Source organism: Egretta garzetta, unplaced genomic scaffold (genome assembly GCF_000687185.1).
Source record: "Egretta garzetta isolate BGI_Z169 unplaced genomic scaffold, ASM68718v1 scaffold92, whole genome shotgun sequence".
Lineage (NCBI taxonomy): Eukaryota > Metazoa > Chordata > Aves > Pelecaniformes > Ardeidae > Egretta > Egretta garzetta.
In genome coordinates this window covers 281,546-293,830 of record NW_009258790.1, presented here as the reverse complement: position 1 = coordinate 293,830, position 12,285 = coordinate 281,546, and the positions used below count along the sequence as shown (strand labels likewise).

Sequence of the window (12,285 nt, the reverse complement as noted above, 5' to 3'; positions counted from 1 at the left end):
CATTCCAGGCCAGGTTGGACGGGGCTGTGAGCAACCTGATGTGGTTCAAGGTGTCCCTGCTCCTGCAGGGGGGTTGGGCTGGGTGACCTCTGGGGGTCCCTTCCCACCCAAAACATTCTGTGATTCTATGATAAATGACCTATGTGAAGGGTATGGTTTGGAAAAGAGCAGAAGTGTGTGGTAAACAAGCAGGATTTGCAGACGACCATGAAAATGTGAGGCATCTAATCCAACCACATGAATCTCCACAGTAACAAAACTTGATTCAATCAACGGGCGCAGAGTAGCGCTTGTTGGAGAGGAAGGTAAGAGTTAGTCTCGCAATCTAGATGCTTAAGCTAAATATCTTCTTAAGGGATCAGAGCCAGTGAGCTCCTGGGTTCATTAGGCACTTGTAGACAGAAAGTTTGTGCTGATGCTGTTCTGAGAGCCGCTTTGGGTTTTGCTGAAATTGAATTGGGAGTGCGATAATACACAGTCTGGTCTTTAGATTCAAATAATACTGTAGGGCCGTTTGTTGCACGCTGTATTGACAACTCGGGTCTGTTCACTTCGCAGTGGAATAGAGATGTTCTGTGAAATGGAAAAATGGCAAATTGCAAACAGATTAAAGGGGGGAATCCTTGCATATCATTAGAGCAGCTCTTCCTTAGCAGCTGCGATCGAGACTGAAAGTGTAACAAGATGAAATGCATTGTTGTATTCACTAGGGGACTAATAAAACTTGATTTCTATTGTATTCATGTCCTTGGTTCACATAATACCTTATTACTTCAGCCCCACCGTAATCATCCAGGCCTCCTCCATCCCCAGTGATCCCTTTCAGCGCCTGTTGTGGGGAGTGTGGTAGTGTGTTAATTAGTTAGGATGTCTCTTTTTCAAATTTGATTAAAGTTAATCGATAGATTGACTTCTCCGCCAGCCCTCCCGTTCGAGGGTGGCAAACTGATGGATGAGGCGCAGCAGTCCTGCGACTGAAGCATCTGGTGCTGCCTCATGCCTTAGCTACAGGACTGGGATCTCACCCTTTCCCTAGCCCGACAGTTGGCTGGTTTGATATTTTTTGTGAAGGTGAGGATTCAGAGGGTCTTTAAAAGACTTTGAGAGCTTGAAAGCAAACCCCCTCTGCTGCTTCTGCCCTATCCCAACTGATCTTGCCTAGAAAACAAATCCGTCCTCTTTTCTTCAGGCTCTGCAGCAGCAGTCCCTAAGTTTGTTAGAAATGCTTGGGAAGTCCACAACTTCGTACCAAAGGTCTTTGGCTTCACGGTGGAGTTCCGTATAACTTGAGGGCAAGGAGAGAAAATGGCAAAGTTGACTGTTTTCCTTGAGTGAGTTCAACACTGAAACTCTGAGCCAGTCCTGGGAGCGTGTGTGTGTAAACAGTAATGTGGGGATCCCTCGGTCCCCGGAGACGGTGACTCACAAATTGACCTGATTTTCTGTCTAGGTAGTTTAAGATGCCCAGAGTTTGACTTCTCTTCCCAAATCATTGCGGGGTGACTCTGCTGGAAAGATCTCAGTTGCACGCAGCAGACACGAAGTTACGGTCTCCAGGAATCTCACTGGCATGCTGAAGCAGTCAGTAGTTGCATTTTGGGTGCACACACCCACCCCCCATGTATTATACACGTGAAAAACCAATCCCTTAGAATCATAGAATTGTTTAGGTTGGCAAAGCCCTTTCAGCTCCCCCAGCCCAACCCTTCCCCTACCCCTGCCATCCCACCCCCAAACCCTGACCCTCAGCACCGCCTCTGCCCGGCTGTTAAATCCCCCCAGGGCGGGGGCCTCGCCCCCTTCCCTGGGCAGCCCCTTCCAGTGCTTAATATCTTACCACATCGTGTTGGTCCTGTTGAATGTGTTAAATGCTATAGAACTTCTGCTGTATCCTACGTATCTTCCTTACTTTCACATCCTGAGGGCAGCTGTGGTGTCTTTATTGGACTCATAAGTCTTGGAGCGTTAGTAGTCCAATGCGTTTAGGACAGACCTGTACGTACTTAGATCAGCAGCCAGTTCTGCTCCTCGGTTGCTCATTTGGGATGTTTTGAAACAAACTGGTGAACTTCACCTTAATGCCCACGCATTCCCTCACTGTGCGCCTGCCCATGAGTCTCCTGCGGTCTTGGTGGAGATGCCAAAATTTGGAGAGTGTGGGCAGATGAATTTCGCCTAGCGGAGGTAATTCCTGCTAGAGAGGGCTGAGAGACACTTGCAGAAGAAACCTGAAAACTCTTTTTTTGCTGCTGTTGGTCCTGTAGATCACAGAATTCCAGCATGGCAGGGGTTGGCAGGGCCCTCAGGAGCTCACCCAGTGCCACCCCCCTGCCCAAGCAGGCTCACCCAGAGCAGGGGGCACAGGACAGCGTCCAGGCGGGGGTTGAAGATCTCCAGAGAAGGAGACTCCACAGCCCCCCTGGGCAGCCTGGGCCAGGGCTCGGGCACCCTCACAGTACACAAGTTCTTCCTCCCGTTCACCTGGAACCTCTTGTGCTTCAGTTTGTGCCCATGGCCCCTTGTCCTGGCGCTGGGCACCACTGGGAAGAGTCTGGCTCCATCCTCGTGACCCCCACCCTTGAGATACAGATGGAGAGCGCCCTTGGTGTACTGCTTCCCAGCGCAGGGCTCAACGCTTTTGTCAGAAGGAACATTTTCCTTACCTGAGTTCTCAGCTTCTCTCCAGTAACAACCTGCCTTTCCCTAAGGTGGCCGATTTCAAGAAACCTCGGCGACCAATACCACGGCGTAATTCTTTATTCAGGTATAAAGACGTTATTGGAGACTTAAACAAGTGGCTGCCTGCTGGTCTGTCTAACAGCTCTGCGGGAAGAACTGACCCGTTCAGTTTGTGTTGAGAGAAAAATCCCCAACAGCTTAGTGGTAACTGAGAAGCACCAGTGGGCAACCTTCCAAAACCCAGCCCCGAGGGGAAGCTGGCGGTGGAAATACCCTTCACAATTTCCTGTTCAGCTGCCTGGTTTTAGCTCCAGACTTTACCTTGGTTCTTGCTGATGTTTTCAAACAGGTTTCTGACCTTCATAGTGACTAAAAGTGTAAGTGTTGGTTCAGTAGACCGTGAACAAAATGCCAAGTCGGATGTCTTTAAAGTGATTGACAAAAGCTGAAGAGATTGTAGGAAACAAAGTGATGAAAGGATCTGAAAAGGCATTTATAAATGGAAGGGGAAAAAAAATTACTGCTTACAGCTTTTCTGGATTCAGAGGCAGAAGCAGTTAAGCCAAATCTCTTAACTAAAAGTTAACGGTGAAGCTTTTTGCAGAAAAAAAAATGTTCTTTAGCTTAGATGTCAGTCTCTGGAAGCAGCCAGTGGAGGGTCAGTCTGGAAGCATCCGGTGAACGTCTCCAGTTGAGGGTCAGTCTGGAAGCATCCAGTGAACGTCTCCAGTTGAGGGTCAGTCTTTGCATTGAGCCAGTTTTCATTGGCGTGGCCACGTCTGGTCCTGCTGGGCAGTAGAATTTGTTGGCACGTGCTGAAGAGCTGAAATCAGTCCAGAGGCCGGCACCCACGGGCAGGTTTGGCAAGAGAGAAGTCAAGACAAGCCAGGAGAGCTCCTCCAGAGGCAAGAGCTGTTGGTGAATTCTGCTTAGCACAAACATTTTCCAGCGGGCAGTAGACAGCGCGCAGCCAGAGAGGCTTCTGAGAAGTGTTTGCTGCTTCTCCCATGGCTTTTCCTTCTGGGTTTGGGTAAATTGTCTTTTTGCTCACCATAGCAAGCAACGTGGCTTGATGGTTAAAAAGCTTCGAGTTCAAAAAGCTGAAATACAACTCTTACCCGTTTGCTGTGATGTATGGTTCGACTTGGTGCGTGCTTCTCCAGTGCAAGCCTGTGTTCTGAGTCTGGCTGCCTTCAGCTTGTCCTTCGGTGCCTGGGGGTGATGAGATTCTGGTCAACTCGATGACCAGGTGTTGCTGTTCTGGGCATGGGCACTGATTTCGGACAAGTCCCACTACTAGCTCATCTCCCAGATTTTTTTTTCACTTTAATTTCATTTTGGCTGAGCCTATTTTATTCTCTCCTTTCCCTGGAATAAAGACTTTTCAAAATAGAAAAATAAAACAGGATTCCAATTTCATTGCGAAAAGCTGTACCTTGTAATTAGAACAGAAAACAAAATTCCCGATGTCTTCCGGTGTTACCAGCCTTGCCGCTGCTTGTATTCTTTGAAGCACGTTATTGATTCCTTTATGCCCTGTCCTGGTTATCTGAGAAATGCTCAGGGCCCGATACTTGTGGTGTGCGATGTGAGAAACTTCTTGAAATTCTTGGAGGACGAGAGAGAGATCTGTATTAATAGCTGTCGTTAATTAACTCTTCCCTTCAAGGGGGGGTTTCAGCTAATAAATCATTTCCGACCCAAAGCAGAAATGGAATACGGAGGGAAGGATGCGCCTTCCACGATGGCTGGATGAGTGACTTTAACAACCTTTCCCCCCCCAGTGTATTTTACGTCGTTTTCTCTCGATGGTTGAAATACTCCAAAGAACGCTTTGTCAGTAATTGGGGCTTGTGGTTTTTCAACTAAGTGTTGTGCATTTCATTATTTAAAACTTGTGGGTTTAAGTGGAGCTACTGGATGCTATTTACTTGCCTATGGGACTGATGGCAGTTCCAGGGGGTTTTTTGGTACAGATAAGGATTTTGAGTTAATGGTAAATATTTTTCGAAGACCTGTCAGTGCTTTCTTTTTATCCGTGGCACGTGCTGAGCTCGCTGGCAGGAGGCGTGCGGGGAGCAGTCGGATAAAAGGAGAGCGAAGTCGTACGGGTGGTAAGTGGGTGTGCAGCATTGGTCCGCACTGCCCCAGTACAGGCGTAGCCGTGGGTTTGCAGGGTGTTTTGGTGGTTGGTCATACGGAAACATTAAACTACCCCATGCAACGCTCCAGGCGTGGGGCAGAGGGGCTGGAAAGCTGCCCGGCGGAAAAGGAGCTGGGGGGGTTGGTCGAGAGGGGGCTGAATATGAGCCAGCAGGGTGCCCAGGTGGCCAAGAGGGCCAGCGGCATCCTGGCTTGTATCTGGAATGGGCTGCCCCGGGAAGGGGTCGAGTCCCCAGCCCTGGGGGGATTTAACAGCCGGGCAGAGGCGGTGCTGAGCGCCAGGGTTTAGTGGTAGGATGGCAGGGTTAAGGGAATGGTTGGGCTTGATGATCTTAAAGGGCTTTGCCAACCTAAACAATTCTATAATTCTATGATTAAAGCCACCTTGGGTGCTTTCTGGTGTATTCTTGACTGTATGAGAACCTGGCTGGGCACAGGCATTATGGGGCTAGAACGGCAAATAAGAGTCAACCAGGCGACAGTGATTCCTCTGCGGATGCTGGATGATATTTTCTACCGTCGTCTCAACATCTGCAGAGCTTCTCCAGCAAGTTTGAGCAGCTCCTCGCTCCTTAAAAGAATGCATTATTGAAGATGCATTAATATTTGAAGGTCACGGGTGCTGCCCTGCAGAATGGGTGTCCTTGCTGGTGTGACAGGCGAAGCAGCTTCTCGACAAAGCATCATCCATCGTACGTGCGTTGTTGTAGAAAAATAATGGCGAGCCCTCAGTTGGGGGGGGGGCGGGACGGGGACGTGATGTGGACGTCGGGGCCCCGCGAGCCCGGCACGGTGCGCCTCGGCGCTGGGAGGTGTCTGACTTGAGCACACCGATGCCTCCATCATCAGCACCGGCTGAATCGCGCCAGAGGGGAGTGACGGAAATGCAATATGCAAGTGAAGCGGAAATTCTCCCTCTCCCCCGAGACGCGATGCTAAATGAGTTATTGTGGTTAATTATTCACAGTTCTTGGCGATGGGATTGTCTGCTGCAGCGCGCGGAGGGGGAGGACGTGCCGAAGGAAAGGACGTGTCGGGGAGGTTGGTTAGAAGCACGGATTTCCAGGTCGTCTTAAACCCGTTCCCGGTGGGAAGGAGCACGTCTCGCAGCGCTGTGCCGCAGTGAAGCCAGCAGGCGTTCCCGGGAGCGGCTCTCTGCTGGTTCCCGCAGCAGGACTGTGAAACCATTCATCCCGTAGCAGGAGAGGGAGATTTCAGCGAGGCACGTCCCCTACGGAGATCAGGGGGACGTCGGAGGGCAGCCTGCTTGGCCCCCCTCCGAAATCCTGGCTGCCGGAGGGAGGGACTCCCTTCGCGCGGCGCTGGGCTGCGTTTGCAGATTTTTCTCTTGGAACACTCGATAGGGAGAGGTGTGCAGGAGGGTTTGAATCGGCTCCGAGCTTTGTGCATCACACCCCGTCGGCTGCTACAGTGAAACAAAAATACTAAGACTGTTCACCACTCCAGTGCCCCTCAAGTAGCTGATTTAATAGAGGTAGAGGCTTATTTAATAGCGATGAAGGCCTTGGAGATCCTTTAAAAAACGTTCCTCATCCGTGTCCCTGTTACGTGAATCTGCGGTTGGCAGTTTGCTAACAGCGGAACGCTTCAGAGCACGCATTAGGAAATGTCAACAATCTCTAACGTGTAAAGGATTTATTTATTTTTATTTTTTTTTAGTCTACTAAATCTCATTTTAGTGAACCTTTTGGCTTTATCTCATCCTGCGTCGGCTGTTTTTAAGCTCTCCCCCTTATGTAGGTCACACTTCCACATTTTATGCTTGAGCCGCTGTCTTGGAGCGGTATCTCTTGTAAAGTGGAAAAAAAAAAACCTCCGTACGATCACTATAAAATAGGACTTCATTTCTGCCATAGTGGTGGTAGTGATTTCCCCTTGCTTAATCCCAGTTGGGTTGGGTGTTGCTCGATCACTGCTCAACTTCAGCACTTTGGAGTTCTGCTATGTGATAGGATTGTTCCTCCGCAAGTACCTTAAGCTCATTTTAAGATAAAATTGTTGCATGCCATGTCAGGAAGGCATGGACAGCCGAGCCTGCGCTCAAACGCAGAGGAGCTTCTTGGCTTACCCAGGTCTTCAGAAAAACTGCGGAGCCACTTATTTTTAAATCTCCAAGATTTAAGAGAGAAAAAGGCTCCACAGAGCTTCGGTTGGACTTGATGATCTTAAAGGTCTTTTTCAACCTAGATGGTTCTATGATTCTATGAGATTCCTCGGTTCAGGTAGGAGGGTGCTTCCCAACGAGCATAATTACGAGATTTGGAGTCATGAGACGCTTTGAATTTATGAAGAAACAGCTTTTAAAGTTGATTTAATTTCTGTTTAGTGGTGACTTCAGCTTGGCTGTGGTTGCTTTGAATATAAAACCCAGTCCCTGAATTCTGTGCGTTACTGCGGGTTTGACAGATTTCTTGCACTGAAGGAATTCTTGCCTGGTGTTAGAGCTGAGCCCCCATGTGAAGCCACTTGGTGTGTAGTTAAGTCTGACCCAGCTTCAGGTGTTTCAGAAGAGGGTTTTTAATATTAATCGCTCCGTTAGCACAGAGAGAATCTTGTAGGCATGTGGTGTGAGAAGGACGATGGCCAAATTACGCTCGGAGAGATCGAAGCTCCTGTCAAGCAGCAGCTCCCGGGCTGGGGATTTCTCAGTTCCCAGCTTTCCCAGTCTTCTGAAACACACCTGCATTGGTCCCATTTTTACATTTTTGTTCCCCCATCAGCCTCCATTGTGCCATCAAGTAACATCCCCCACACCTCTGAACATCTTGTCTTCTTGCTACCAAGCCCTCTACTTCTTTGGGCCATGTTTTATCTCCTGTTTCAGCAAGGTTCAGCCCCTGCCACCCTTCTGCCCCCAGTAGTTGGAGTTGCCCTGTGTCTAACGGCTGGCCCAGAGAGGGAGGGGGTGGAGGCCCCATCCCTGGGACCATTCCAGGCCAGGTTGGCCGGGGCTGTGAGCAACCTGATGTGGTTCAAGGTGTCCCTGCTCCTGCAGGGGGGTTGGGCTGGGCGACCTCTAGGGGTCCCTTCCCACCTAAAGCATTCTATGATTCTATGTTTGTAGCTGCAAGTGTTTCTTTTTTCCAGTGTTGAAAATACAGAAGTTAATTAAAAATAAAATATCTGCTCAAAGCCAGAGCTCCTAACAGCATAATAATGTTGTCTTGATGTACCGAGTGGCCGCTCTTCTTTGTGCGGTACCTTCTGGAGTACAACACTGGAGCCAGATCATGGGAGGAGTGCAAGGATGAGGACGCTCATCTCGCTTGTGTGAGCTAACCGAGACCCAGCCCCAGTTTCCAGTGTTAAAGCTTGGTCCGTGAGCTCTGTTGCTCTGCTCTCCAGCAAACTTGACTTTTCAGGAGGAGGTTGTGAGCCTGTGCATACTGGGTCAGCCCAGAGGTTCACATCGCTCTCTCTGACCTGACAGCAAACGCTTCGTGCAGACTGTAAGAAGCGGGGTAGACGCGGCTCAAGCCTTCCGCAGGGATGCTCCTCCAGCACGGTCACGCTTCGGGGCTGCTTCGGACTGGTGTGTTCAGTAGCCACCGATAGTCCTACCCCCTGCGGATCTGGTACGGAGTTCCACGGCCTGACTAAGTTCTGCGAAAGTGGGTTTTATAAATCTGCAGCGTGAGAATTCCGATGGCCAACTTGAATTCTGTACTCAAGGAAATAAATGCTACCTGTTGGCTTTTCCCTACCTCTTACGATCTTAAACATGTAATAAGCTTCATCCCGTCCCGCATCCAGACTTTCTCCTGAGTGCCATGATGGACATCAGTTGTACGCCTAACTCTCTGCACCGAGTCCACTTCTCTGTTAAATATTCTCTTGAGTCCACTACTTGAAGACTTCCAACTGACCGGGAAGATGCAGCCAGTCAGTGCAGCGAGACAAATGCTCAAATTCCCTCTTTGCACGTGAAACAAAACCAACCTGCAGCGCTCTTCTGTTCTGGGTCCTGAGGGAGAGATACCACTGAAGAGACAAGCTATTCCTGGAGGACTTCTTGCACAGGTGAACGGAGCAGAAGAATAGAAGCTTTTCCTGGAAAGTAACTACTTTGATTTGAAGTTCTCAGAACACTCCTGAAGTGAAGAAAACAGGGTCTCAGTTACTGAAGTGGACAGATCCCAGAATCCCAGCATGGCAGGGGTTGGCAGGGCCCTCGGGAGCTCACCCAGTCCCACCCTCCTGCTCAAGCAAGGCTCACCCAGAGCAGGGGGCACAGGACAGCGTCCAGGCGGGGGTTGAAGATCTCCAGAGAAGGAGACTCCACAGCCCCCCTGGGCAGCCTGGGCCAGGGCTCGGGCACCCTCAAAGTCAAGAAGTTCTTCCTCCCGTTCAACTGGCACCTCTTCTGCTTCAGTTTGTGCCCGTTGCCCCTTGTCCTGGCGCTGGGCACCACTGAGAAGAGTCTGGCTCCGTCCTCGTGACCCCCACCCTTGAGATATTTGTAGGTGTTGATGAGATCCCCTCTCAGCCTTCTCTTCTCCAGGCTGAACAAGCCCAGCTCCCTCAGCCTTTCCTCCTAGTGGAGATGCTCCAGTCCCCCCATCATCCTTGTTGCCCTCCTCTGGACTCTCCCCAAGAGTTCCTCATCTTTCTTGAACTGGGGAGCCCAGAACTGGACCCAGTGCTCCAGGTGGGGTCTCCCCAGGGCAGAGCAGAGGGGGAGGAGAACCTCCCTCGCCCTGCTGGCCACGCTCCTCTTGATGCACCTCAGGATGCCATTGGCCTTCTTGGCAAGAAGATAAATCCCCTTTTCTTCTGTGCAGGCTCAGCTTGCTGGTGATACAGGATTTTTTTTCATGTCTGTTTTAATTTTTCACCCAGAACTCCCAGAAACTCCAAACTCAAGCTGCTGTGACTGCAGTGCCGTGGATCATCATGTAATGTCGGGCATGTCAGAAGTCCCCACATCTGTCTCCTACAACACAGGGAAAATTCCAGCTCCTGGAGCTTGACGAGCTGCCCTCGTGCTCCTGCATGCTCCAACAGGCTCTGCTTCAGAGCAGATCAGTTCCCGCCCAGTTCATCCATAGCCCCAGACTGGTTTCTGCGTGCAGGTGGCGCAGAAGAGCTGCTTGGTCCTTGCCCTTGCGCTACGCTCCTGTTCGAAGCTCTGAGCTGAAGTTCCCGCAGCGCAGAACCCATTACAGACAGCCTGCGAACGGGCGGCTTTGGGCGCTTTGCAAACCCAACGGCATTTTGTCTCTCAATCCCACTGATCCGCTTCTAAAAGCGATGGATTCCCCTGTCGTTAAGTCTGAGCCTGCGCCTGGCTCTTGCTTTGGGTGACCGTGTTCTCGTGGTGCCTGCCATGCCCGTTCTGCCCACTACTCCTCTTCTCTGAGTGAGCTGGACCAAAACAGATGCCCGGATGCCAGCAGCAGTAAATTCATGCCGCGTCTGCTGGTATCTTCACTTATCTGCGTTAATTATCCGTCGATACGCTTGAGGGCAGGGCTGCGGTTCAGGAGGGCTGGGGCAGGCTGGCGGAATGGGCTGACAGAAGCCCTGTGAAATTCAACAAGGACAAAGGCAAAGTCCTGTACCTGGGAGGACTAACCCCGAGGAAAGCCCCTGTGGGTCCTGGTGGGCAGCAAAGCTCAGCGTGAGCCGTCGGAGCCGGGCAGCGTCCCAGGCTGTACGAACCGGAGCACAGGCAGCAGATGGAGGGATGTGATTATCCCCTGCGCTGCTCGGCGGTGGTTAGACCACATCTGGAGGATTGGGTCCCCTGGTACAAGCAAGGCATGGATAAACTGGAGTGAGTTCAGCAGAGGGCCACCAAAGATGGTCCAAGGGCCTGAGCGCTTTCCCCATGGAGAGGCTGAGGGAACTGGGCTTGCTCAGCCTGGAGAGGAGAAGGCTTTGGAGGGACCTGCCAGCAGCCCTACAGTACCTATGAGGAGGTCATCAAGAAGACAGACAGGTGTTTCGGTGATGCTTGGTGGGAGTAAGAGCTGGAACACAAGAGGTTTTGGCTGGATATAAGGAGGTCACGTACAGAGAGATGGTGCAGTCTCCATTTCTGGTGCTTTCGGAGATCAGGCGGGTCTTGACAAAGCCCTGAGCAACCTGGTCTGACCTTAGAGCTGACCCTGCTTTGAGAGGAGGTTGGATCAGAGACCTCCTGAGGTCCCTTCCCACCTGAGTTATTTGGCAGTGGAGATGGCACTTCAGTGCTCCTGCTGGCTGCTGAGGAGGGGACGGCGAATGGGCCACACTGAGGAACATAAGCTCAGCTTTGCCTGCAAAAGGGAAACCAGACACTGGAGCTCTTGGTGCATGTGGGACTCGGTCACCTTGAGTTACCCACAGAGGCATGCCATGGAATTTTAGGAAATGTCCCACCTTTTCTTTCTTCTTCAGACTGTTGACTGGAGGCGTAAGGATTCTTCAAAGCCGCCTATTCACCATCATCAAAGCAGAAAATATTTTGTTGATACAGGTGACAAAGGAGGGGATTAAAGGCTCAAACATACGTAGCTTTTTCTGGTTTGCTGCCGCTGCTGGTCTTTAATATATCCCGATGGAAAAGCTGCAATGGGCGCTGCAGGCCGCTGATCAGTGATGGAGTCTGACTGTCCAGGGATAAACTTTCAGAGTTGTTGTCCTTTGTAAATGTTTGAGAAGTCTGATGGTTTCTGTGTAGAGCTTCGTATCTGCTGCTTGCAGCTACGCTAGTCTGGCTCCTGTGATCTCGCAGCATCAGGGTGGCACGTGGACCTCTTGCTTGCATGACCAGGAGCTCCAGTATTACATTTTGTGGTTTGATGCTTCAGAATCCCTGTGAATTTAAGGTGGTTTGGCATGTCTGCCACAGATCTCTGGGACTGTATGAAACCAGTGTTGGATTCTTTGGCACTGGGACTGTTAGTGGCTCTGCTTTCAGAAGCCAGCACTCCCTTACGCCGTCATCCTGCAAAGAGCAGGTTATTGGTTTAACGTACCATGGAACTACAGGCAGAGACCAACAACCGAGGGCTAGACAAGCTACCGAGTGCTTTAGGTACCAGAGGTGTGCATCTTCTGGAGGGACGTGGCTGAGCAGGGCGGACCCCTGTGGTTAGCGAAGGCACCGAACACCAGGGAGGTGGAGCGAGTTCATCGATTTGTGTCATGTTTTTTCTTTAATGTTCAGCAGTTCCTCCTTTGTGCTTGGATGCTCTTCGGTGGCCCCTCGGCTTTCTGCAGAAGGGCACTGATGGAGAAGCGTTTGGGATGGCTGCTGGACTTGACCTCTGTGAGAGCGTGGGACATGGCCCTCAGCAGGGGTGGCTGTGCAGGCATTAAGTAGAATCATAACATTGTTTGGGTGGGCAAAGCCCTTTAAGCTCCCCCAGCCCAGCCGTTCCCCTACCCCTGCCATCCCACCCCCAAACCCTGGCCCTCAGCACCGCCTCTGCCCGG

General features: G+C 51.0%; 1 protein-coding gene across 2 annotated transcripts in view; it reads left to right on the top strand.

Annotated features, from left to right (window-relative positions):
• SMARCC1 (SWI/SNF related, matrix associated, actin dependent regulator of chromatin subfamily c member 1) overlaps positions 1-12,285 on the top strand; it is a 35,124-nt gene that overhangs the window by 16,329 nt on the left and 6,510 nt on the right. Inside the window, exon 6 of one of the 2 annotated variants that reach the window (XM_035889282.1) lies at positions 9,703-11,514. The exons of the other annotated variant lie outside the window; for it this stretch is intronic. Coding sequence (XP_035745175.1) covers positions 9,703-9,833 — 131 coding nt within the window. The 3' untranslated portion in view covers positions 9,834-11,514. Of the gene's footprint in view, positions 1-9,702; positions 11,515-12,285 lie in introns of those variants that run through there. 2 annotated transcript variants of the gene reach the window in all.